This window comes from Pelodiscus sinensis, chromosome 10 (genome assembly GCF_049634645.1).
Source record: "Pelodiscus sinensis isolate JC-2024 chromosome 10, ASM4963464v1, whole genome shotgun sequence".
Taxonomy (NCBI): Eukaryota; Metazoa; Chordata; order Testudines; family Trionychidae; genus Pelodiscus; species Pelodiscus sinensis.
The window spans coordinates 49,925,586-49,952,734 of NC_134720.1; the positions used below are offsets into that span (position 1 = coordinate 49,925,586).

General features: G+C 43.4%; 1 protein-coding gene across 1 annotated transcript in view; it reads left to right on the plus strand.

The window, feature by feature from the left end:
- PDE6D (phosphodiesterase 6D) overlaps positions 1–26,251 on the plus strand; it is a 43,655-nt gene extending 17,404 nt beyond the window's left edge. Inside the window, exons 2-5 of the mRNA XM_075938155.1 lie at positions 17,697–17,785; positions 21,912–22,037; positions 22,740–22,845; positions 25,652–26,251. Of these exons, the coding sequence (XP_075794270.1) occupies positions 17,697–17,785; positions 21,912–22,037; positions 22,740–22,845; positions 25,652–25,733 (403 nt within the window). The 3' untranslated portion in view covers positions 25,734–26,251. The remainder of the gene's footprint in view (positions 1–17,696; positions 17,786–21,911; positions 22,038–22,739; positions 22,846–25,651) is intronic.
- The last annotated feature ends 898 nt before the right edge of the window (positions 26,252–27,149 follow it).

Here is a 27,149-nt window from a genome sequence, read left to right on the forward strand (position 1 = left end):
GACATGAATCAGAACATGTTTCCCTATTTAAGTGACGGACATGTAGTAGATGTGTAACCATGGGTGGGCCTGGGTGGGCAGTGGCCCGCCTGCTTATGATTCAGGCTCCCCCCCCCTCCCTGTTTGGTCCCAGATCTGTTCCTGCCCCAGTGCTTGCCCTGCACCACTTGTCTGATGCTTCAGCAGGAGGAGTAGAGTCAGAGCGTGGGGGCTTACCAAGCTGCAGAGTGGGGTTGGGAGCATGCCCTGCTCTACTTGCTAGGTCCTTCTGCACGGGGTCTTCCAAGCTCCTGACCCCCACTCCCTAGGTGGAGTACTGGAGTGGGGGCAATCCCACACTCCCTAGTCTCACTCCCCAGATGGAGCAGAATGAGCCCCTGTGCCCCAGTCACATTTGCCCGCAGGAGCACTGGGCAGACAGAACAGGACAAGCCCTGAGTGCCAGGCTGGGGGGCAGTACAGTTGAAGGTGTGGGGGTGCACATTTTTCCTGGAGCCCCCGGCCAGAGCATCTATGCCTCCCTCCACCTGCAAGGCCGGCTGGTGGGATGATCCTACCACTCTACGTGTCATTGTCCAGCCGCACAAGTGTCCCCTCCTGCCTAGCCACTACTGTACCAATGGGTCTCCAGTATTCGTTGTTTTGGTATCGCCCTGTTCAAGAACACAGCTGTGGTGTGCATCAGGGTCCCCGGTTCCTCGTATTGCTGACTGTTGCAAGATATTTTCATCAGGTATATCATAAAAAGACCACTCTGTGACAGTTGAATGAAGGAATGTGTCTCTGTGCCAAGGATGAGAATGTGTAGCCTTTTGCTAACCAATAGAGTTCAGCAAAATTTGTAAACATTCAATGTCCAGTATAAGTGATAACCTAGGTGATTAAACTGTTTTCTACTCTAATAACCTCTTGTGTTAATTATTCATAAACCACCATAAATCTACATGGTGCTTTACATGCATGGATGTCTGTATAGTACTTGTATTTGATTCATGTGATCTACTTTCAGCTGATCTTTGGCATGGGGGAAAATCTTAACCATTACCTGGAAGCAATCCTGTTTGGCAGCCTCTCGTGGGGGCTGGGGGAGGGTGGAAGCAGGGAAAGAGGGAGTGCTGCCGGCTCCAGCACTCAGGGGCTGGGAGTCAGTAGCCTTGCGTGGGATGGAAGCCTCTCCAGCCTTCCCCCAGTTATTTAGTTATTAACCTGTTAAACTTAATGTTTAACCGGTTAACTAATTAAACAGGATTTGACATCCCTAGTTCTCACAGTAAAGCACAGATCCATGAAATAAGAGGCAAAACATAACTTGGATGACAGCAGTAAAAAGGAAACAGAGCCTGATTTCTCTCCAAGTTCTTCTTACTCTTCTCTGCCTATTAACACTGATCCCAGTAGTCGGGATTTTCCCAATCAACTTGATGTGGAAACATCTACTCCTGAAGAGTTAATTCTGTAGTGGAATGTTGCTGGGCTACAGATGAGTTTGTGAAGTCCTTGCTTTGGTCATTTGACATTCATCTTGGAAGCATCATTGCGGTTAGAAGACATGAACTATGTTTAGTAATTTAACCAGGAGTTGGCATGTTCATGAATGCTACCATAGACTGATAATGCTGCAGCAGTGGTGTCGAGTGCCAAGATGGTGGTATAAATCTTGATTCCCAGAGCTGAAAGATTCATGTTTGCAAGTGCTGATGAAGTGATAATGCGAGACTATCTGGACATATTTATATAAATGACATTTAAATTGGTTCAACTCTTTACAAGTTCTTTTGAAAGTTTAATCGCTGAAAAGGGCTTACTCTGTACAGAATAGACTCGGGGCAGGTCTCTGCAAGAGGCCCTGAATGGTCATTCAGTAAGTGATCTGTCATCATTACCTATCCTACATTTAGAAGGAGAAAGATTAATAACTAACCAAGTTTTGCAAAGCTAGCACTACTGCTGTTCTAGCTGACAGTATGGAAGGCAGTTAGTCTAAGGAGTATATTTGGTATGACCTCATTCAGAATGCATTCCCTTTTACCGCTTAGGGTAAGGGAAGTGAACAGTTAACCAGTAAGCATCCTCCTTAATGAGTGATACTTACCACCTCCGGTGGGAGTGGAGCAACCCCTGTTCAGGCCACAGCCCCTGCCTTTGGCAGTGGGACCAATCCAGCTGGGCTGGAGGGGCCCCCTGCCTGCCTCCCTTAATTGACTATCTGGTTAAACATTATGTTTAACCAGTTAAATGGGATTTTACATCCCTGCTTGGGATGTATGCCTTATGTAAAAAGGAGCCATTGTGTGTTTTTAAAATGTATATATTGATAACTGAATTCCAGGGGCATCTCCTCTTGTCCTTAGGATGGGGAACCTATGTCTGGTCCCTGTTGCAAAAACAAAAGCTCTAAAAATTATGTGAAACGTGCCCAACTTACAGATTTTATTGAAGAGTCTGACTAAATCTGGATTTAGTAAAATGTTTGCGACACAAACTTCAGAAGGCAAAACTCTGAAGAGAAACTGAACACTTGAGTGTGGGAACTCCATTTTGATTAAGAAAACCGAATTGAAGAACAGTTACATGTTTTTGCATAATTTTCCAAATAAGAGCTGGGTGAAAGCATGAAGGGCTGTGTGAATACAACAGTACTAAGCTATGGATGTGCTTGGTATGTTTTGCTCACTTTTCTAGTTAGAAACATTTTGTTACTGTTGGAGCTGACAAATCACACTGTGTTCTGTTTTGTACCGCTTTAGATCAAATGGAAACCAGTCATCCTATTTCTTTCCCTTCACGCTCTCCACTCTTTTACTAGTGAATCAAAAATCCATCATCGCCTTTAAAAAAAAAAAAATGATAGTGAATGGAAACCAACAAAAGAAAGAGAAACATGACCTGAAGAAAGCCACTGGCATTACTTCTGTAGCATGATAGTAGCAATCTGTGCTACTGTACCAAACTTTCGAGTGAGTTAGTTTCCACTAGCTCAGGGACCACAATTACTGGATGTCTAGGGGGAGAGGCAGCATTGTTTAGTAATGAAACATGAGACTTGGAGCCAAGAACCTCCTGAATTCTAATTTCTGTTGTCTTTATTCACGGTGTGGCAGTGGGCAAGTCTCTTATTTACCAGTCTATAAAATGACAATGATTGCCTGTCTTGTAAGGTTGTGTTGAGGATTATTTAAAGTTTGTAAAGCACAACATAAGTGCTAAGTATTAGATGACATGGTTAGTGTATAAGTAGCTTGTTCACCATTTTAATTTTCTTTCTGGCAAATTAAAATGGCGAGGAGAGAAAATTTCGCTCCTGCCCTCATTAGCTGTGGGGGAGATTGCAATTAGGGTGTGGAATTGTACTAGTTGGTAGTATACATCATGCTGAGATTGTGCTGCCTTCCATGTCTTCATAAGAACTGCCTGCTCTGATTTTTGAATTAGATGTTGTATAATGAATTCCAATAAATTACACGTTCTTAAAAAAATCCTCTAATAAATCTGTGGACTGTCAAAAGTAGAGGAAGCCCATTAAATTAGTGTGCTAGGTGTGCTCTCACCTGAGTAGAGACTAGTTAAAGGGGGGAGGGATTAGTTACTCAGATAAGAAAGATGAATGGAACAAAAGGCATGTAGTCACAACATAAATATTGGTAGTTGGAAAGCATCTGGAGTGTTTGCTGCCAGGTTTTTTTTGTTTTTTTTTTAAAAACCAGAGGAACACATCCAGACTGAGTTGTTGCTTGGAGTTCAGTGGACGAATGAACTGAACAGCAGGGAAAACTGCTGCTGTTGCGCTATGCTATTTTCAGTAAGTAGCACCTCACTCAGGGTACGGCTAGTCTATAAGTTTTGGTCGGAAAAAGGTACGCAAAATGCGCTCCACATTTTGCGTACCTTTTTCCGATTCATTTGTTGAAAGAGGCTTTTCTGACATTTGGCCCATCTAGACTGGGCCAAATGTCAGAAAAAAACCCTCTTTCAAAAGCCCCCTTCTTCCTTTTAGAACGAGGACTACAGGAGCTTCCGAAGTAGCATGTTAGCTCTTCCGCCAAAAAAAAGCGGAAGAGCGAACGTGTTCCCTGTACGCTGCAGAATTTTTTCGGGATACCTCTGGTATTCTGAAAACCCTTCATAGTCTAGCCGTAACCTCAATAGAAAAATGATTTCAGGGGGCTTCCTGGTACAAAGAAATGGTCTGACCACAAACAGCACGATAAGAAGCATCGCTCTTTGGAAAACTTTGTAATTGTTTTCATATACGGCTTTAGGTCACTGAAGTGAGACTGTAAAAATTGCTGAAGCAGCCATGTTCAGCTTGTTGTTCTGTTAATAATAGTTTATACTCCTCAAGTCTATCCTCTGCTAGTAGGGGAAGTGTGAGGAATCACTCCAGATGTTAGTCAAATCCTACTGTTTAGTGCAGAAAACCAAAATGAAATCAAATCTCTTTTTTGGGGGATAGAGGGGGGTTAAGCCACCACCTAACCTCAAGATGATTCTTACCAACAACCACAGGACATACCACACTAATACCAACCCTGGTACCTTCCCTTGCAACAAACCCCGTTGCCAGCTTTGTCCACATATTCACTCTGCTGATACCATTATTGGACCTAACCAAGTGAGTTATAAGATCAAGAAGACATATTCCTGCGCATCCAGAAATATAATTTATGCTATCATGTGCTGAAAGTGTCCATCTGCTATGTACATTGGACAAACATCTCAGACACTTCGCCAAAGGATCAATGGCCACAAAACAGATATTAGACAGGATCACAAAGAAAAAACAGTTTCTTGCCATTTCAACCAGAAAGGACACTGTCTCAACGACTTAATTACCTGCATCCTGCTTCAAAAGCCTTTTAAAACTGCACTTGAAAGGGAATCCTCTGAACTGTTATTCATGCTAAAATTCGACACTTTACGCCGGGGTCTTAACAAAGACTCTAGTTATCTTACCCATTACAAAGATAGCTTCCCCAATTATCACCTCTAATATCATTAGCTCACAGACATTTACCTCCCCCCCCCCGCATCCCTCTTCTGTTCTGAAATTTGATTTGTCCTTTTCATATGTGTTCATTTTTTTTAATTGTATCCTTTGGTATATACGGTTGTGGCTATTTTCTTCGACTATTTGTTCTGAGGAAGTGGGTCTGGCCCACGAAAGCTCATCATCTAGTAAACAATCTTGTTAGTCTTTAAAGTGCTACATAGTCCTGTGTTTTGTTTCAACTAGAAATTAAACTGCTAAAGGGGTTGAGACTGAGTGAAGTTGATCCAGTTGCTGAATCATTTTGAAGGCTGACTTGCAATGAGAGGAAAAAGGGAATGTGGTGTACTGATTCCTTTGTGTGCCTTACAAAAACCAGTGTGCTGCAAACCAAAAAGGTTTTGTGGATTTGAGTTTGAATCTCAATATGTTTATTTAGGTCTTTGTGCATTGGAAGATCCTTGTTCCCTCAAGTATGATGGGACTCCTTGAAGAATTATTATGTTGCAGCAAATATAGACTTAGATGGCTGTGTGCCAGCCTGTGAAGCCCTGATTGTGGCATTGATTTTACTATGCCCCTATATTGATTTGCATAGTAGTGTTGAAAACTCATAGGCTGTGTATACACTGGGCCACTTATTCCGGAAAAGCAGCCGTTTTTCCGGAATAACTTGCCAGCTGTCTACACTGGCTGCTTGCTTTTCCGGAAAGGCAATGACGATCTACTGTAAAATTGTCAGGCTACGTCTAGACTGGTCCCATAAGATGGAATAGTCATGCAAAGCAGGCAAGTCAGAATAGGGAAATCCGTGGGGGATTTAAATATCCCCCACGGGATTTAAATAAACATGGCCGCTGCTTTTTTTCCGGCTTGGGGAAAAGCCGGAAAAGAGCATCTAGACTGGCGTGATCCTCCGGAATAAAGCCCTTTTCCGGAGAATCTCTTATTCCTACTTGCAAGTAGGAATAAGAGATCCTCCGGAAAAGGGCTTTATTCCGGAGGATCGCGCCAGTCTAGACACTCTTTTCCGGCTTTTCCCCAAGCCGGAAAAAAAGCGGCGGCCATGTTTATTTAAATCCCGCGGGGGATATTTAAATCCCCCGCGGATTTCCCTATTCTGACTTGCCTACTTTGCATGCCTCTTCCAGAGAAGGGGCCAGTCTAGACGTAGCCTCAGTGTCTTTCCGGAAAAACTATGCTGCTCCTGTTCAGGTAAAAGTCCTTTTCCGGAAAAACTGTTCCGGAAAAGGGCCAGTGTAGACAGCACAGTAGTCTTTTCCGCAAAAACGCCCCGATCGTCATTTTCGCGATTGGAGCTTTTTTCCGGAAAAGCGCGTCTACATTGGCTACGGACGCTTTTCCGGAAAAAGTGCTTTTCCGGAAAAGCATCCTGCCAATGTAGACATGCTTTTTCCGGAAATACTTATAACGGAAAACTGTTCCGTTTTAAGCATTTCCGGAAAAGGGTGCCAGTGTAGATGTAGCCATAAGGGTTGTGAGGGAGTTACATGCCCAAATGGGTGAGCAGTATTCATCAGTAAAGTAGACAAAGGCCAGTGAAGAGATAATATAAAAATGATAGCAAACTCCTTAAGTTATTCCTGCCAGTTTCTGCATGAAATTTAAGTACATCTTTATTTTGTGTGTGTGTGGGGGGGGCATATTTTCAGGTACTGGTTGTATGAGAGGCTTTGGTCTAAGGTCACTCAAAGATCCCAGAGTGGGACCATTTCTTATCTGCTGGTCCCAGAAGACCTGTACAGTTCTATCCTAGCTTTTTGATGGTTTAGTTGGAATTGTGACACTGCTATCTTGGTGTGTTTGGTTTTAGCCACTGATATCAGAGACATTCTTCCTTGGTTTTAAGGCCCTTTTTAATGATTTGTTCTATAATTGTTAAATCCCACACCTGTGTAGTTAGAGCAGTGCCCTCATCATAGAGACATTTTAGTGGTGTTTGGGGAAGATCGCGGTGTAAATATCAGTCTGGATTTTGGCCTGATAAGACATCATTGTGTGTATTTGGCCAGTTGATTTGGTAACCAAGGAAAATACAAAACCTGTGATTTGTCATAACTTTTCAGAACAATTTTATTGTTGCATTGCATGGAGTAATGTTTTCAGAGGACAGAAAGGTGTACTTAAATGAAGATGCAGAGGTGCAGAATCTAACATACAACTTGTCTCAACTTCTTGGGACTTTTAAACATCTATTTAACTCTACTTTACTTTAAATAATTTTCCATGTGAACCAAATTTGACTTGCCAGGGGTTCTCTCTTCTGATTTGATTCTCAGGTTCCCGTCATTGTGGTATTTATTGGAATGGGAATGATTTCTCAAAATAATGCTGCATGTAAAAATAGGCCTCATCTACTAAATCAGTGGGAAGGGTCTCTGGAATCTGTTTTTCATGTGAAATAAGATCTTCAATTTGTCTCTCTCATTCGGAGGCAATCCAGTGTTTTGTTCTTCCATTGACTTTTCAGTTACCCTGTGTATATGTATTGTCCATTAGTTTGCTCTATAGTGGCATTCATTTCTGTTCCTACTGTTGTTCCACCTTAAAATTATGATCTGATAAAGTCCTCTGGATTTTAAAGGGCAAGTTCTTCCCTTGGATGCACACATCATTCCCATCGACTCCCCTGCTGTGTGTGGAAACTTCAGAGTGTTCTTAACTGCATTAATTATGGTGGTATTCAAAGGTTTCTTTGCGAGAGTTGAAGCTTTTCTGACATGCTAATTATAAAGATCAATTTAAATGTAGGCAGAATGGGTAGGAATTGCATATTGTCAAAGTTTAAAAGTCATATTTTGTTTATGCAATTTATGCTTCTGTGATGGTCCTGTAAACAACATTGTTTTTTTTCTCAATTAATAAATTGTTTTACTGGCTAGAGTACAATGATGTCCAGATGCAACTTTTTCTGCTGGAACACTAGCGTAAAAAATATTCTGGCACATGAGTTCACAAGAGCCAAAGAAAGAAACCTAACAAACATAGGCAGTGGAAAGCCAACATAAAAGCATGTATTGTTTCATCTTGTTTTTATTCGTTGGCACTGTAGTCTGGTTCCATGAACCACTTTTACCACATCTGTTTCTCATGGAAACAAAACAAATTCCTAATAGCGAACAAACCATTTCCCCTGCTATTCAAGGCAACTGGTCCATCTGCCACTAGCACCTGCTGTAAGCTAAAGATTTTTTGGGGGAGTTTGGTATAAGAACTTATTCTCCCTTAACAATATTTATATCTATAAAGCACAAGCGTATCATATTTTTCATTTTGTTTGTTCCTTGCATGGCAACTCAAATGCTAAAGTTTGCAGCTTTGGAATCTTTTTAGATTGGACTTAGAAGGGTTTAAGGCAAAAGTGCACAGCATCTCTTGCTCTGTTGGGGCTGTTGGCTAGACTTTCTGGTACATACTGATAACAAGGAAGCCTTCTCATTTGCTGCAGAGAACTACTACTGCGGGATGTTACAAATTGTGGCTTTTGTCTGAAGAAATCAAAGGCTGTTTGCAGGCACCAAGATTATTTTCTATTGCATAGTGGTGACTAAAATTGCTGAGGCCTTGGAATTTATTTAAAACTTTCCACTAAATAATAATAATGATGTAAGGGGGCTAGCCTTTGGGATGCCAACTTAGTTTCATTTAAACTTTCCACTAAATAATAATAATGATGTAAGGGGGCTAGCCTTTGGGATGCCAACTTAGTTTCATTTAGACAGGTACATAATTTAAACAATGGCATCTAGTTTCTCCTTTACTTGTGTGTTTCAAGCTCTGATACTGAGGCTTTGTGCCACATAAAATACAATAACTCAATGACCTTTTGCTTCTCATTAGGTATGTAACTCTTGTCTCCAAAGCTCAGTCCTTCCAGTTATTCCCCATTCAGTATGTGGAGAAGAGAAAAAAGCTAGTGAAACTGAATCATGGCCTATTTTACAATATACCTACCTGGGAGTGGCTTAAAACTAAAACATTACACTGTGATCTTCTCTTCCTTCAAAATTTTAGATGCCCGTCTCATTTCATAGTGTAAGAGTTCTAAGTCTGCAATATAAATGTGGTGTTGTTAAGGACACTAGTGCCCCAAATTCTAGCAAAATATTAAATATTTGTTTTCCTGTAACTTGGGAAGTTTTAACTATGAATATTTTCAGACAGTAGCACTGACCAGAAGGAATATATGGGGAAACTAACTAAAAGTAGTTTCCCCATGCCCAAATTCCAGTAGTGGACATGGACAGGATTGCTCTGTCTTTTTAGCTGTAAAAATAGTGAATGACAGTTGGAATCCTAGGTTGCATGTTGAACTTAGTTGTTACATCAGCTAAGCCTTGTACTCTAATTCTTTCCGGACAGAAGCTAGTTATGCTTTTATTGCATTAACAAAACATGCCAGTTAGATGGCTTCTGTATTTTTTCCAGCTTGTATGGTTAGTTGCACTTTTACTGACTACAGGTTACCCTGGGCTGGCTTTTAGGTATTATAGTTTTTTATGGTTACCATAATACCCATGCACCACAAAAATATTTGTGGATTTATCTTTGTAGCATTCCTTTTGTAGGGAAGTAGATTGTCTCTAGGTTCTACAGATGGTAATCTGACACAAGGAGTAAGTGACTTGTCTGAGATCACACAGGAAATGTGTGGCAGAGGAATGAATCTAATTTACCTCACCTGTGTCCTCGGCCTGTGCTTTAATCACAAGACCATACTTCCCATATAGTAGAGGTGGTAAAATCTGGCCTGGATTCTGCTTCACAGTAGAGCTAAAGCAGCAGTATTGACTTTTCTATTACAAGTGGTCACTGGTTAGCACACTGCTCTATTGAAATGAATCTATATAGTGGTGACTTGTTGTTTCAGTAATATCACTTGATGCTTTACCAAGTGCCGTCTAAGAACTCTCCAGTTGATTGAGGATTGTATGATGTAAGATGAAAGCATGTTGTGGCAGACATGAGATCATATAATCAGCAATTGTTGGTAATGATGTAAGGGGAAATGTAAAAACAAAACAAACAATCCCAGAGCCTTTGTCACATTTTAGCCAAGACCAACTGCTTAATATCCGTCCCGCTCTTTTTCTTAATTGCCGTGAGAGTATAGCCATTATATATATCCACCTGATTACCAAGTTACTGTCAAATGGCTGTTGATTGGGGAGAATTTCTGCCATATCCAGTATTATGGTTCATATCAAAATTTGGGTTTTACTGTCTGCAGTTCAATTGTGATTTGTTCTGTACAGGAAACTTAAGAGTGGCTTCCTTCACAGTTAGTACTAGAGTCAGAGATGCTTTGAAGGCCTACTTGGTTTCTTCCCATTAAGGCAGGAATCGGGAACCTAAGGCCTGAGGGGCCAGATGTGTCCCCTGGCTTGCCTGAATCCAGCCTCAGAGGCTCACTGGGGAGCCCATGCTGGTGATTCAGCCCCCACCTTCCCCGCTGTCTTCCTGCAGGGCTGGAGCATGCAAAATCTACTAACCCGGGCCACCCAAGACTCTGCATGTGCAAGGGGAATGTGGAGAATGTTTTTAATCCTTCCCAGTCGGGGGCCTCCTCAGTGAGGGTTTGGGTTTTTTGTTTGCTTCTCACTTGTGTGTGGCTCCTGACTGATTTTTTTTTTTTCTGTGGGTGAGTGGCCCCCAACCCAAAAAAGGTTCCCCACCACTGCATTAAGGGATTTAATAGTTTACCTCTATTGTTCCTAGTATAATGAGTCATTCTTGGAAGAGTGCAGTGATGGTTGTGTTAAGGACTTACTGCTTGTCCATCACCCCACCCCCCCTACAAAAACTGGCTTTATAATAGCTGAGTTTAAAATGCTATGTTCATAACGTACAAACATTCGTTTTGTTAATCTGGAGCCCAGAGGGTGTGATGTTGCCTGATAGTAGGTGGAGGTGACAGTGTTCCTTAAAATATCCAAATGTTGGAAAATACACGAGCAGCAGCTATCAGTTTGTATATCAGTTGCAGCACTTATTACCAGACAAACTGTATGAGCAAAGGACTTCACATTCTTCCCGTTTCTTCAAATATGGTTTTACACTGAACTTTTAGTCTTTGGCTCTGAAAGGTCATGTTCCTGACACTCTGCCAGAGCCTGTAGATACTGCTTATTAAATCTTCAAGACATCAGTGGTCTTACGTACAAGCAGAGTGGACTCTATGGCTGAGATATAACTTAAGGGTATGTCTACTGTACAATTGGAGGTGTGATTGCAGCATGTGTGGAGATACCCTAATTTACTTTACTCTAGCTAGCTCCAACAGCCGTAGCATCCCAGGAACTAGCATGGGCTAGTCACCAGAGTCCTGGACGGGTTTGTACACCCATGCTGCTATGGCTTCACTGCTGTTATTCAGGCCAGTTAGATCATAAGCACTTTGGGTATCTCTAGAGATGCTTCGGTCACATCTCCTGCTGTAGTATAGGATGTATCTTAAGTACTTTGCTGAACTGTGGCCTAGGGCTGTAACAGACAGCAAGTGCGTTGGAGAGGTTACAGGATGAATGACTGGAATGGAGGGGAAGCCCCAGACAATTGAGGTGCACTGATCCTTAATCCAATGGCCTTCTGACCCTCTCCTGTGTTTCAAAGCCCCAAAGGGCTACATCCTTAAAAATCAAATGCTGTGAAGGAAAAATCAAATATAAAAATGTTCTGTCTGGTAAATCCATATCTGATATAAATAGGCTACTACCCATTCCTTTTTACTACTCAACTGAACGGTTGTCCTCTCAACTAATATGCTGATCCATGCCATGAATACCCAGTTGTTTAGATTTGCTACTGTAGGCAACATAATAAAATCAAGAATGCAAGTTAGGTGGTTTAGAATCATAGAATCCTACGGCAGGAAGAGACCTCAGGAAGTCATCGAGTCCAGCCCCCTGCCCTAAGCAGGACCAACCCCAACTACATCATCCCAGCCAAGCCAGGTCAAAAACCTCTAGGGATGGAGATTCCACCACCTTCCCAGTGCTTCCCCACTCGCCTAGGGAAATAGTTTTTCCTAATATCCAATCTAGACCTCCCCCACTGCAACTTGAGACCATTGCTCCTTGTTCTGTCATCCGTCACTACTGAGAACAGCCTCTCTCCATCCTCTTTGGAACCTCTCTTCAGGAAGTTGAAGGTTGCTATCAAATCCCCCCTCACTCTTGTCTTCTGCAGACTGACTAAGCCCAGATCCCTCAGCCTCATAGGTCATGTGCTCCAGCCCCGTAATCATTTTGGTTGCCCTCTGCTGGACCATCTCCAGTGCGACTGTATCCTTTCTATAATGGGCGGGGGGGGCCCAGAACTGAAGGCAGTACTATAGATGTGGCCTCACCAGTGCAGGACATAGAGGAATAATAACTTCTCTAGATCTGCTGGAAATGCTTTTCCTAATGCACCCTAATATGTCATTAGCCTTCTTGGCTACAAGGGCACACTGTTGACTCATATCCAGCTTCTCAGCCACTGTAATCCCCAGATCCTTTTCTGCTGAACTGCTACTTAGCCAGTCGGTTCCCAGCGTGTAACAATGCTTGGGATTCTTCCATCCCAAGTGCAGGACTCTACACGTGTCCTTGTTGAACCTCATCAGATTTCTTTTGGCCCAATCCTCCAATTTGTCTAGGTCACTCTGGACCCCAGTCATATCCTCCAACATATCTACCTTTCCCCTTAGCTTAGTGTCATCTGCAAACTTGCTGAGGGAGCAATTTATCCCCTCATCCAGATCATTAATAAAGATGTTGAACAAAACCGGCCCTAGAACCGATCCTTGGGACATTCCGCTAGAAACTGACTGCCATCCTGACATCGAGCCATTAATCACTTTGGATCCAACAGTCGAGCCAGCTTTCTGTCCACCTTACAGTCCGTTTATCCAATCTATACTTCCTAAACTTGCTGATAAGAATATTGTGGGAGACTGTATCAAAAGCTTTGTTAAAGTCAAGTATATCACATCCACTGACTTCCCCATGTCCATAGAGCTAGTAACCTCATCAGAGAAGCTAATCAGATTGGTCAGGCTTATAGAACACAAGCTTATCTTTGGGGAAGGCATTGCTTATACAAAGCTAATGTAGAAGCTTTTTGGCTTTGCGCACACATCCATTATTCTCTGGGATATTCCTGTGTACTTGTTGACACCCAGATCACACCCGATGTATTGTGCACAGCTTTTGAATGCTGTATGGTATGGATAAGAAAAGCTGGGGAAGAGAATGAAAGACTAGGTTACAAAAAACAGGTTTTCTTTCATTATGAAAGATAATGAGGTGTGCAAAAATTCCTAGAGTGTGAAGAACAGACAAGATGGCATAGGCTGAAACGAAAAGACCTATGCATTCATGGAAGACATGATAGCAATTTGGCTGCCACAGCCTATGAGGTAATCAATAAAGAATTAGACATGCACTGGAGTAAAATATCACAGGGTACAAACAACAGCAAGGTAGAAGCATGGATTCTTTCACCATATCCTACTATATACGTAAAGCATTCCTCCTTCAATGTCATTCTTAATTAGCAGCCTTTTGCCATGCCAATTCTAAATATGAATCTGTACGTACTGACTTTGTGAAGAAAAACCGTGTCTTTGACAGAAACAAAAATAAAAAGCAGCAGCATTTCTCTTCATAGGTCGGAGCTGTTCAAGTAGCAGTTTGGGGGATACTTCTCTTTATCAGGTTAAGCAAAGTATGTCTGTGAGGATGTTAATTTGTCAGGTGTCTATAAAGCAAGTTAAATTCCAGCTATTGCAGAACATTTATATTAAGGCTCTGCTGACCTGGTAGGTGGTGGAATATGAATAGATCAACAGTGCTCCCTTCTGCTGTTAATTGTTCTCTGCCTCCAGGATTGAAGGTGATATGACATACTGAGTCTTCAATCCCATAAGAACTAACAAAAGCACGAAAACAGTATTGGTAAGGAAGCTTATGCTTTTTGATGTTGCATGAGGACGCTAGATTACAGATACACTATTGTTACCCTTCGTTGTCTAAGCTTCTTGAAGCCATAATTCGCTGCGTGTGGATCTTCTCAAACTTTTGAGACAGGCTTTTTTCAAGAAGAATGACTGTGTTAAACCCATATTGATATACTTTCCTACTTTGTAATACTTCAGATGCCCTCCTGATCCTGCCTGCAAGTTCCATGGTTGCTTAGAAGATGGAGCATTTTTATTTTTAGTGACAATATCTCTCCTACTGTGATGGAAGAATCTTAAACCAATTAAACACATTAGGAGATAACAGCACATGTGGGTTTGGTTCAAGGCCTCCATTTTCTTCACTATGGGGTATGTCCTAGTGCTTAGCTTTCCATGCAAGATGACAGAAATAGTACAATAATCTGCTAAGTAGGTCAGCAGTGTGGCAGCTGCTTTGTGAGGTATTCCCTAACCAGTGACTTTTAGCCCATTGTCGTAGTCTCTGTACATGAACTAAAATGTTGTTAGGATATAGTTTTCTGATTTCTGAGTAATCTGAATTTGAGGTTGTTTGTCCAGTTCCAGATGATCTTCTGTGTGTAGGTGGGGATACATTGTTTTTCCTTTTTAATAATGCTTAGCTACTTAGGAGAAATATCTTTGTTTATAGAGATGTTGGTGGTATTCATTTTGTGTTCCTAACTATGGCCAGGTTGGTTTTTAAACGTATTTTTTTCATTCAAAAAAGTCTACAAGAGCTCGTGCTGGGTTCACACACAAATCCATCATGGTTGGGAGTTCTTGAGCCGCATTGGTGTTAAATTTTTATTCATTTGGTACTTCAGTTTAAGCCTAGATTGTTGAAATATAAGGTATCCGCTAGGAATTATGGCAAGGATTGCTGACCTACAAACTCAGGACAGCCAACATCTGGTTAAGCTTTTTACTTCTACTTGATCTTTAAGTTGACAGAGTACAAAGCACAGAGGAGACAATCACACTCTGTTTTACCATTACATGGAAACATCAATATAGAACACAATTTGACAAGGATACTACCAGGATGGCTAACTCCTTTATTGTCAAAATAGGTTGCAATGTCCAATATGCAGCTGAAACTTAAATTGCCAGTTAGCTTGGATTTTAAGTAGAGGGAAGTCAACCTCTGTCCTTTATGGCTATCCCAATATTTTTACTGACTGGAAATAGAAGGTCAGAACAGCTCCATAACCCTGTGCTTAGAGTGATAAAGCCACATTCATCCATCTGTGTTGTGTTTATGCCAGTAATTGAGTTTTAGGCTATAGTTTGAAAGAACCCACTCAGGATTCTCTTTCAAGTGCATAATTCTGTTTTGAAAATAAAATTTAAACTCCTAAATCACTTTGCAGTGCTGAGTGGAGCAATGGCTAAATACCTTTAAAAATCTTCATCTCCCTAACTCCCAGGTGTGTTGCAAAGTTAAATACGTTCAAGCTTGCAAAGTGCTTAGATACTGTGGCAATTGGGTCATAGAAGTACCTTAAAATAGAGCAGTATGGTGTCATTCATGGTGATCCTCTGGTTTATAGGCGTCTGGATTGCATACAACTAGCTAAGCAAATCTCTCTCATCTAGATCTGTGTAAGATTGTCTGCTGGAAACTTTATATTTAAACGTTATTTGAAATTTTAACTCAAATTCCTCCCTCCTCCAAATACATAATTTTCAAGCAAACATCTCTAAGTAAAATAAAAGCTACTAAAACATGTGTTTTCTCTCCCAGGCTCCATAAAAACCTCGAGTGCTTTCAATACTGTTAAGCAATATAGAGAATGAAGAGTGTTGCAAATCTGTCCAGAGATTAAATATATTAGAAACTGATATAAATACATGTGTATAACTCTGCCTTACGCTACTTATTCTTCCTTGTCAAGTTTCATGATACTCATAGACTTTAAGGTCAGAAGGGACCATTTTGATCATCTAGTCTGACCCCCTGCACAATGCAGGCCACAGAATCTCATGCACCCACTGCTAGAATAATCCTCTCACCTATATCTCAGATATTGAAGTCCTTGAAGCGATGGTTCAAAGACCCCAAGATGCAGAGAATCCTCCCGCTAGTGACCCGTGCCCCATGCTATAGAGAAAGGCGAAAAACCTCCAGGGCCTCTGCCAATCTACCCTGGAGGAAAATACCTTCCCGACCCCAAATATGGTGATCAGCTGAACCCTGAGCTTGCGGGCAAGCCTCCCCAGCTCAGTGCTCCACCAATTTTCCTACCCTCACTTGTTTGTCATCACCTCACAGAGTGTCCTTCTTCCAGACAGCCCTCTGGACACAGTATAACTTCCGAGTCAATCTTCAAAGGTCCCTATGCCTCCCTTTGGCTGTGCTGTTACAGTGAACAGCGTTGACTTAGATAAATAATCTACAAAAGCGACGAGGAGTCCTGTGGCACCTTATAGACTAACTGAAGTGTAGGAGCATAAGCATAAGCATATGCTCCTACACTTCAGTTAGTCTATAAGGTGCCACAGGACTCCTCGTCGCTTTTGCAGATTCAGACTAACACGGCTACCCCTCTGATAAATAATCTAATTATTCTTCTTCTTTCCCCAAACTGCTGTCTTGGAATGTGGGTTTTGCATGGCAAGGGATGTCCCTTCTTGAGTGCCTGGAAAGTGCCAAGCACATAGCAGGCACTGACATGAACTTACCAGTGTCTAGGAGGAAATGCCATTACAATTTCTGCTGCATCTTCTCTGATTTTCCATAGGCTCACACTGCAGCTATCTTATAAGGGCAGAGGTCCTGCTATGCTCTGATACTTCAGCATGTGATGTGCTAGTGACTTCCTGAATGCCTCTCTGATCAGTGGTGGAAGCAGAGAGTGTGTTTTGGGAGATATGGCAAGTTTGCTTAAGCCTTTTGGAAGGATAATCGTTTATCAGGGTATAGGATATTGACAATCAAAATGGCTTTGCAAATTCCATATGGGTGTGTGCACAGCATACAGTGTGGGAGGGCTTTTTCAACCGCACAAATGACACTTAGGCTAATTGCTATTTGTGCCTTTGAAAGTGTCTGTATTCCACGCTCCTGTATAACTTTCACGAGTATTACATCAATGCATACCATTAGAAGGCTGGCACATAACACTTACAAACTTCCTACTCTTCTTACTAGGGGGGTTTACTCTCATTCCTCGGGGAAATGCCATCACATGTGCTGTTCTTGTAACTCCCATGTGAACTGGTATTCTCCTTATGCCAGAAATGTTAGAACAATGCTCTTTACCACACTCTGCAGGTCAGGAAAATTGACCCAATGTTCTTTCTCTAGTAACAGGTGGGATGTTTTTCTCTTAGGTTTCTTTGTCCCATTCATCTTGAGAGGTGGGGGGATATGTTGAGGAACTGTATTATTGAATTATCTGCTCAAGATGCTAATACTGCCACTTGCTTCCCTGCAGCACTGTGATGTCTGTCTGATCCAGTATACATGAGTAGAATATAGTCAGCAAGGCCAAAGAGCATCAGTTTTAAGTGAAAACATGAGTGGATGCCCTTCTCTTGTTGCACCAAGTCGGGTCTAATGTTGACTTGTTTTTATACCATAAAAGGAACTGTAACTCCAAATACATGGCGTATCAAAATCAGGTTTAGTATAACTTAACTGCTTATTGCAGCGCTAGGCAAAGAACGATGGGCATAGAGCCTAAAAGCACAGTTTGTTTTCCTTAATCCCCTCCCAATCAGAAATTGGATGAATCTTCGTGATGCAGAGACGGGGAAAATCCTCTGGCAAGGGACAGAAGACCTGTCTGTACCTGGAGTGGAGCATGAAGGTAAGATGTGGCCTTGCTGTTGGGTGTGGTAATACAGTATCTACGAGGCCTGGCAATCAGCATGGTGCTGCTTTTGAAGGATGGTCTGTTTGCTAGGAATGAGTCTACAGCCCATGGAACAGGTGGGTCAGCAGCAAGCAAAGGAGAAATGTTAAGACTGAATACAAGAAGTTAATTCACTTCTGCACACCTGATTGTCCAACTTTTCATCTATTAATAAAGTCTTACCTTGTGAATCTTCGTAGAACAGGCTTTATGCAGATGCCTGCTGTGAAGGGAAAGGTTCCAGCAGTTTTAAGTACAACTGTGGTAAAACAATGGAAACATTAAAAAAAAAAAATGCTGCAGCCTGCCGCTTCTTTGCTTCAGCTATGGGGTAGTGCCACTTTGCCCTCTCTGGACTGAACTAGAAGCTGTACTGGTTGGGGTGAGGCACAGTGGGAGATAGGGTGGTCACTTGTCCTCTTTATAGAGGCCAGTCCTGTTTTTTGCTACTTTGTCCTCTGTTGATACGCAATGGGACGCCTTTATCTCCTCTATTTTTCTCTTGAGAACAGAGGTGAAAGTAACGAGGTATGGCGCTCTAACAAGAAGAAGCCAGCTGGCTCGGCTCCCAGCCCAGCTGGGCTCCTGGGGCTCTCTTCCTGAAGGCTGCCTTGCTAAGCAGCAGGTAGCCAGGCAGGTGAAAGGGGCCAGCTAGGGATATATGCCCCACCCCTAAGTTCCTTTTGGGAGGGCACAGGGGCTGCATGTACCCGGTTTTCTTCCTCTTCCCCTGACAATCAGGGAGCAAGGGGAAAGTGCTCAGCTTGTGCCTTCCTCTCACTCCCTGCTGCCGAGGGGAGCACAGAGGAGGATGCAGCAGGCCATGAACTTTCCCTTCATTCCCTCAGAGTCAGAGAAAGAGGAAGAAGAGCAGCAGCGACCTGGTATGCGTGGCTGCAGCTCCCCCCTCCGCATGCTCCTGAAATGGCACCCTTGTCCCTTCACCCCCAGCCCTGACTCCTGTGCCCCTTATGCACTAAATGCAACTGTCCCCTATTCTTGAGGTACCTTGATGACCGTCTTAGTGGGAGCACTGTATGGGAAACCATGCATCCTGTCTGCCCTCTGCTCACTCTCGACCAGGTCCGTTACTTTTTCCAGCATTAAATTCTCCCGGTGCTCTGAAGTGGTAAATGGGATGCTTTTGTGCTCTCCACTTCTGTCTGCGGCTTCTCTTCCCTTTCTGCCTTTGGTGTCTGCTCCCAGAGGCCTAGCAAAGTATTCCATTGTGCATTGCTCTGCATAGCTATCTTATACCCCTGCTAGAGTGGAAGCATGTCAGAAAGCGATAGTGACGGAAAGCAACCTTAACTCAGTATAGACTATTTATCGTATTGGCTCTGTATAGAAATCTGGGGCCGCAGCCAGTTTACTCAAAAGGCTTTTCTGATCACGTGAGCAGCATGCAAATGTCTGTGAAGAGTGGAGTGACCTTCATCATCAGTTTACTGCCGCGTTACTTACGAATTTTTGCTTAAACGACAAAGGCTGAATCCTGCTTGGTGATACTAGGGCAGTCAACTCCCTGTTAATTATACAATCTCTTACCGTGCATGGGCAGCAGGCAGTTTATAAAAGCATCTGACACCACGGAGTGGCAGCAGGAGCCAACTTTTACATTATTCCTTTGTAAAGTTGTTTTAAAGTGGTAATGCTGTCAGGGAGAGGCGAGGGATGGACAATTGGAGCTGCTTTAATGCAGTACACGCTGGGTAGAACACAGGGTTAACTGTAGTCTTTCAGCTACAGAGATTTGGTTTCAAAGCTCGCTTGGGTCACAAATGAAATGGACTTGCTACTCCTAATCAGGTCCCCAGGCGATGCTCTCCCTCTTCACACACACAGTGCGCAGTTGGGCATGACAGTCTCTGCTCAAGAGAGGCCTGATGCTATAATAGGAAGGGTGTGGGTCTGAACAGAAATGCAGTTAGGCAAGAGAAGCACTATGGAAAAACATTAATCTGGCCTCTTCTTACCTCCTCCACTTGGGTTAGCAAGTCTCTCCTGGTCCCACTCCAGTGCTTTTTTAGCAGCAAATAGCTGCAGTCTTGTTATCATCCCTAGTGACACCCTCTGTATCGCACACCTAGCAAAACCTGGAAATGCTGTCATTACAAACACAATGGATCATGTGGGCCTGGTTCTGAAACCAAGGAAATAGCACAACCTCTATAGAACAGGCTTTTTCCAGATGCCTGCTGTAAGGGAATGGTTCCAGTAATTGTAAGTACAAGTGTAGTAAAATAATTGAAACTGATTTTTAAAAAAAAGGCAGTTCTGCAGCCTGCTGCTTCTTTGCCTAAATTATGGAGTAGTGCTGCTTTGCCTTCTCTTTAGCCCCTGTGTAATATTGGGTGTGAAGGCAAGAAAGGGGCTTAAAAGAGACAATGGCTAATAGCAGCCCTGGGAGGAGCAAGATACCAGGCTAAAGGAAGCAAAAACTGTAAATCCTGACGCATTTGTTCCCATTGTTCTTTGACTTCCTCTTACAACTTCCCGCAGAGGCACTGGCAGCTTCTGAGCGATCTTCTGTCACTGTAGCTAGACAGACTGTTACACTTTCTTGGCTCGATGCAGTGTCTGGTGTATTTTCTTGTAGATAGAAGAGAAGTTGGGGCTCATGAGTTCTGTTGCCAGCTCTGTCACTTGGGCAAGTCCTATTGCCTCTCTGCACTGTAGATTTCCCCAGTGGATAAAACTGCGATAATGCTTGCCTGCTTCGCGGGTATACTGGGACTTAATTAAAACAGTCTCCAATGTCTTTCAGACTACCCTGTGTCAGAAGTGTATAGTACTAATATCATTGCTGTTGTACTGTCATGGCAATTCATAGCAAGTTGCAGTCTGGTCATGGTGAGCATAAAGAGTCAAAAAGGATGACCTCGCGAGGTCCCTTCCGGTTCTGTAATTCTATGACAGGTCAGTTGGTCCAAATGCAGACTAAGAAAAGTAATTTTAAGACAGTTACCGTCGTTAACAGCAAAACATCATGGGCCCAAATAAATACAGTGCACAATGCTTCAGTGAGGTACTATATCATTGAATGGATGGGCCATATTCACAATAGGCTGCAGTCTGTACTTGGAAGGAATAGAGCGGGATGTTGTTAGGCCATGGAAAATATCTTAAAACTGGCAGTGGATTAGGGAGGTAAAACATCTAAACAGCTTCATTGTGGTTTTGTTTTCTAAATTATGGGATCTGTGTCCACCCTGGGACAGTGGTAGCTTACATCATGATCCCCGCTGCTCTCTAGATCAGCATCCTATCAAAGTCCCAGTCTGTTAAACTGCTGTACATTCGATGGATTTGCCTGGTGTTTGATGGGCTTTTCCTGTTACTAAACAGCAGCTGTCTGCTTGTGGACAATGATGGGCTTTCTGTGCAGGAGCAGTTCTGCTTGTAGAATAGAAATTTACATGAAAAACTTTCTAGTACAATAAGGCCATATAATTACACACTAAGAGTAAAGGGCTTGGTAGCTAGTTAGCGAATGGATTATGCCCCTTTATCCTTGTGACTGGGACATTAACGTATGCTCCCAGACTTCCTCCTCATGTAGTTGGGTTACCCCTATAGGGCTAGGTATTTTGGGAAACACTTCTGTGCTCTTACAGAATGGTTCCTTTGGTTCATATGAAATCATCAGAACAGCACGCACTTGATTAGGAAATGCCAGTGAGGGTTTGATCAGGACAGAGACCCTGGAAAGGGGAGTTGAAAGGGGAAATGATGCTAGTTTAATGTTTGCCACAGGAAAGTAAAGTAATGTGTCATGGCGCAGGTCACGTTTTAGCCTGAGGCAATGTGGCTGCAGGAGTAGATTGCCAAGAATTGAGAGTCTAGAATGCTGGGTTTGTTTTTGTTTTCTCTGGCGCTGCCATAGACTTGTTGTGAGATGCCAGGCTAGGGATTAGGTTAAAGCTGTCTGTTCCTTACAGGCCACTTCTGTAAAATGGGACTCAGATTTTTGGTTGCGCGCAGACCTCTGTATTCGCCTTGGTTAGCATTTCAGAGGATAGCATAATCGCGCATGCAGCGGTACTTGTCAGAGTAATGGTTGTCTGGCTTGCTTTCACAGCTCGAGTTCCTAAGAAAATCCTGAAATGCAAAGCAGTGTCCCGGGAGCTAAACTTCTCCTCAGCAGAGCAAATGGAAAAATTCCGACTGGAACAGAAAGTTTATTTCAAAGGGCAGTGTCTAGAAGGTATCATCCGTTCTGTGTGGACAGACAGACTCTAATGTGGTGAACTGATACTGTGTAAAGGGACTGGGATTGAGGGTAATGAGATGGGCTGAACGTGGTGGGGTTGGTTTGTTTTTTTTAATTTTTAAGAGTAATGTTGAGGTGGGGTACTAGTCAGACTGAATGAGCCAAAGCATTACAGTGACCATTTTATAAGCATGTTAACACTCATGCAAGTAAGACTTGTATGTGTCACTTTGTAACAGTACGATCTAAAATGCCTTGTTGTAATATTATACCTAATCTAGGTCAGTGTACCAAACTTCACTCCCTTGGTTTATTAGTTACACTCCTACTTTGAGCTGTCCTGACATGGGAGAGTTTTTGAAGAGGGGGAGGATTTAGAACACTCTAAAGATGGGTTAGGAACAACGAAATCTAACTTGGCCCAATTTCTGCTCAGTGTTAATCACAAGAAAAACTGCAAGATCTGCTCCTCAAGGGCACAGTGGAGTAAGGATGGGGGGGTTAGTGCAGGTTGCGTTGTACTATCCCAGTTTTTAAGTAGCATTTCCTTTGTTCTGAACGTAAATACAAACTGCAGGACGAGCATGAGGTGTGTCAGTTAGTGGCAGTGTTAGGAGTTGGGTGTGCCCTCAGGGCTAGAACCGTAAGACCACTGTGTTTTTCTTAAAAAACTTTTGAATCTTTTTCACTTTACAGAATGGTTTTTCGAATTTGGCTTTGTGATCCCTAACTCCACAAACACTTGGCAGTCCTTGATAGAGGCAGCGCCAGAATCACAGATGATGCCAGCTAATGTTTTAACGTGAGTCGCTTGGGGTTGGAGACTCGGAGAGCATGGAGGGTGGGGGAAAGCAGTGCTTGGCATTGCCATAGGTGCAGAAAAACAAAAGTAGCGGATGATTTAAAACATGAAAGAGGAGGGTTGTCGGTTTTGGCTTTGAGTCTCATTCCATAGTGATAGCTATTGAACATAAGAACATAAGAACGGCCGTACTGGGTCAGACCAAAGGTCCATCTAGCCCAGTAGCCTGTCTACCGACAGTGGCCAGCACCAGGTGCCCCAGAGAGGATGGACTGAAGACAATGATCAAGCGATTTGTCTCCTGCCATCCCTCTCCAGCCTCTGACAAACAGAGGCCAAGGACACCATTTTATCCCCTGGCTAATAGCCTTTTATGGACCTAACCTCCATGACATTATCTAGCTTCTCTTTAAACTCTATTATAGTCCTAGCCTTCACAGCCTCCTCTGGCAAGGAGTTCCACAGGTTGACTACACACTCTGTGAAGAAGAACTTTCTTTTATTAGTTTTAAACCTGCTACCCATTAATTTCATTTGGTGTCCTCTAGTTCTTCTATTTAGGGAACTAATTAATAACTTTTCTTTATCAGCCCTCTCCACACCACTCATGATTTTATATACCTCTATCATATCCCCCCCCCCCCCCAGTCTCCTCTTTTCTAAACTGAAAAGTCCCAGTCGCTTTAACCTCTCCTCATATGGGGCCCGTTCCAAACCCCTAATCATCTTAGTTGCCCTTTTCTGAACCCTTTCCAAGGCCAAAATATCTTTTTTGAGGTGAGGAGACCACATCTGTACACAGTATTCAAGATGTGGGCGTACCATAGTTTTATACAGGGGCAGTAAGATATTCTGGGTCTTATTTTCTATCCCTTTCCTAATAATTCCTAGCATCCTTGTTTGCCTCTTCCCCATAGGCCTAATTTGCTTTAATAGAGCTGATAAGACTTTTAAAAAACTGGACTTGATTCTGGATTAAATGCTGGAGCTATCTCTCAAGGTGACTGTGAAGAAGTTTAAAAAAATTCTAAAGTAGCTACTCAGTGCATTCCCATAAAACCAGCTGTTACTGACTGGCTCTTGCCCCAGATCTCTGCAGGCAGCACTGAGGTCATATCAGCCGTGACCTGAAGTTGGCTTCTGGTGCTTGTTTTAACACTGAACACACTTGCCAACCTTCAGATATTTTGTCCACCCCTGGACATCAAATAGCTCAGTTACGCAAAATAGTGTGTGAACAAAATAAAATCCCTTTAATTGATTCCTTACCTATTGACATCCTCTGAGATCAGCGATTCATGGGCTTGGATCAGGCTAGTGAGTACCAAGGTGTCGCTTTAGGAGGTTTGATGGGACGAGGGAAGAGAAGCCTAGAGACCGACCCTTGGGGAAGCAGTAATCCCTGAAAAAGGCCATGATCCGTTTAGGAGCTGTCCTGGCAAAACATTTCTCATTGCCTGTCAGCTCAGCAGCAGAGACAGGAGGATGTTGGAATCCTTTTGTCAAGTTGAGGCGGATTGCAGAAAGCCAGTCACACCAAGATGGGTGTGCTCCTAGATCAGGGGTGGGGAACCTTTTTTGGGTTGGGGGCAGCTGATGCACAGAAAAATCAGTCGGGGGCCGTACAAAAGTGAGAAGCAAACACCCCCCCCCCCCAAACCCTCACTGACATGATGCCCTGACGGAGAAGGAGAAAGATACTCCCCACATTCCCCTCACCAGAGCCTAGGGGGGCCCAGCCTAATAGATTTTGTGTGCTCCAAGTCTGTGGTGGGGCTGAAGTACCAGCACAGGCTCCCCAATGCGGGAGCGGGGGGGCCTGAGCTTCAGGGGCCACATCTGGCCCCCAGGCCTGAGGTTCCCCATGCCGTCCTAGAAGATCCTTCTTCTCAAACTTCCCCATTACTCCCTCTCTGCCCTGCGAGGGAACTGTGGTTATAGGTGATCTCTGATGTCACAAAAGTCTGTGACAGCACTTTCAGAAAGAGGAAAGGCTCTGAAGAGGGAAGAAAGAACAGTAAGTGGAACTGTTAGAACAGTGCTCTCAGGGCAGGAGCCCCAGCACACACCAGGGAAGCCAGATGCAAAATCCAGAACAAAGACAAACGCTCACCTGACAAGACAATTCTCCCCACCCCAGGAAGCCAAAAGTTTTCAGGACCGAGCCCTGTGGAGGGTGGCAAAGGTACATGAGTGTGTTCCAACCCCCAGTTCTCTGTATTCACCAATCTTACGGGGCCTCACTTCTCCATTCCACTCTCCAAAGGCTTCCTAAAATTAGAGCCTTGAAACCTGAGCTAGACCCAAGTACAAGAGCTGGGTCAACCCAACAACCCACCCCTCAGAGCAGGAAGTGTGGTGCTGCTGTTCATGGCCCCCGGCAATGAATGAGTAACATGGGGGCACCAGCCATGCTGCTGCTTAACCCCTGACTTGGCAAACATTGTACCAAAGTTAGCCCTTCGTAGGAATTGTAGATATCCCCTCCCCTGCTCTGCCTTCTGACACAGCCCATGTGACATCCCCCCAGTGAACCATCTCATTTTTATTGGGGAAGCAGCTCCCCACAGGAATGCAGCGGGCAAATCTCTTGTTGTCTGCACAAGATAACCCGTAGTTGATGGCAGCAAGTCACAGTACGGGATCCGTTTGCACTACTCGGTGCTCCCAATAAATATTCTTAAAGGCAGTGTGTATTGTGGGGACAGGGAGTTAGCTGAAGCCGGCAAGAACACTGTTACCAGTCGTGTTCCATAATTGTTTTTGTCTAATATCTCCTGGCTTTCCTTTTAATTTCCCTCCGCAGTGGTAACGTTATTATAGAAACCAAGTTCTTCGATGATGACCTCCTCGTAAGCACTTCCAGAGTGAGACTTTTCTACGTTTGAGATAAGGGGGCGTTTGGGGGCTGTTTTTAGTTTTCCTCCGTACAGTTCTTGGTGCAGAACCCCTTGCCTATCCAGTGGAAGACACTTCCTGTAGGTGTGAGCCTGGGGACCAGCTCACCGGGGATTGTGATGCTTGCCCATCGGTTATTTTTTCCCCCTCCGACCAAACTCAACCCTGAGAGACACAACCATCAGCTCAGTGATGGGGGAAAATAAAGACTCTGTAAAAATGGGCAAAAAATGGTTGTGCAGAACCAACACTGTAAATTATGTTAGTTTCATCCTTTGTACTACTCTGGATCTTGGTACGTAATCGGTCACTCCCACTTGCACCTTCTCTCAGCACTTTTTTGGATTAAGTTAACCTTTTTCTTTCCCATGTTTAGTTTTTCTGCTCTCTCTGTATTTCTGTGTAGTGGTCTATTCATTCTCATACCCTACCCTTGTAAAATAGCCTGCTATTACATAATGTAATTAAAGCAAATTTCTGAATTAAAACATTCGTACCGTCCAAAGAATGGAGACGCTTTCGGCTGGTTTTTCCTCCCTTTATTGTAAAAATGAGAGCAAGTGACAGACTGCAGTTTGCAGAGCCATTGTCCGCAAGCCAACAGCAGCAGAACAGAGGTCTTGTTGGCACTGTCTTGCTGCGTTCTTGCTGGGTGCTTTGCTCCTCAAGGCTGCCTTCTAATGAGGTGAAAATTGTAGCTAACGACCAGGTCTTCCTTCAGATTTCCCCCTCCACTCTGACTGGCCTTGTTCATTCAACAGTGGTTAACCAAAGCTTACTCATTTCCTTGGGCAGCAGGGTATGTATTTCGGTTTATCCTAACTCCATTGGCTATGTCCAAAACTGTCTGGAAAATGGGGTTGTACGCAATGTTCCCTCTAATCTTTTCCATCTGTGTGCAGAATACATTTTTATGTGCTCAGAAGCATGTGCAAATGCACATGACACATAGAAACACAAATCTAGCTGTGGGCACTCTGCTAATCAGCTAGGTGGCATTTGAATTTCTCCTGAGCGGCTGCCCAGGCACCTTACAGGGATCGCTGGTTGTACTGAATATATTAGTGCTCACCTGCTCAGGGAGCAGAGGCATTAGCTATGATCACTAAAGGTTCCTCTCCTTGAGTGTACTAGAGACTGAAATGCTGTACTGGGGGCTCTTTGGGCGGCAGGGCCTAACATGCATGCCAGTGTGCACCCAAGGGTGATGATATATGAGGGCACATAAGAGAGACTCCTTAAGCTTTTCTCAGGCCACAGGAGACCATGGCCACAGCCAGTTGTTTCTACTGGGTTGCTTATTCACAGGCCTCAGTAGTTTTATGCTGGGGAGGACTCTGCCCTTTGTGGGTCATCTTAAGTCTCTTCTGCTGAGGATCAAGAGGAAGGTATGTGTTCAGCTCACC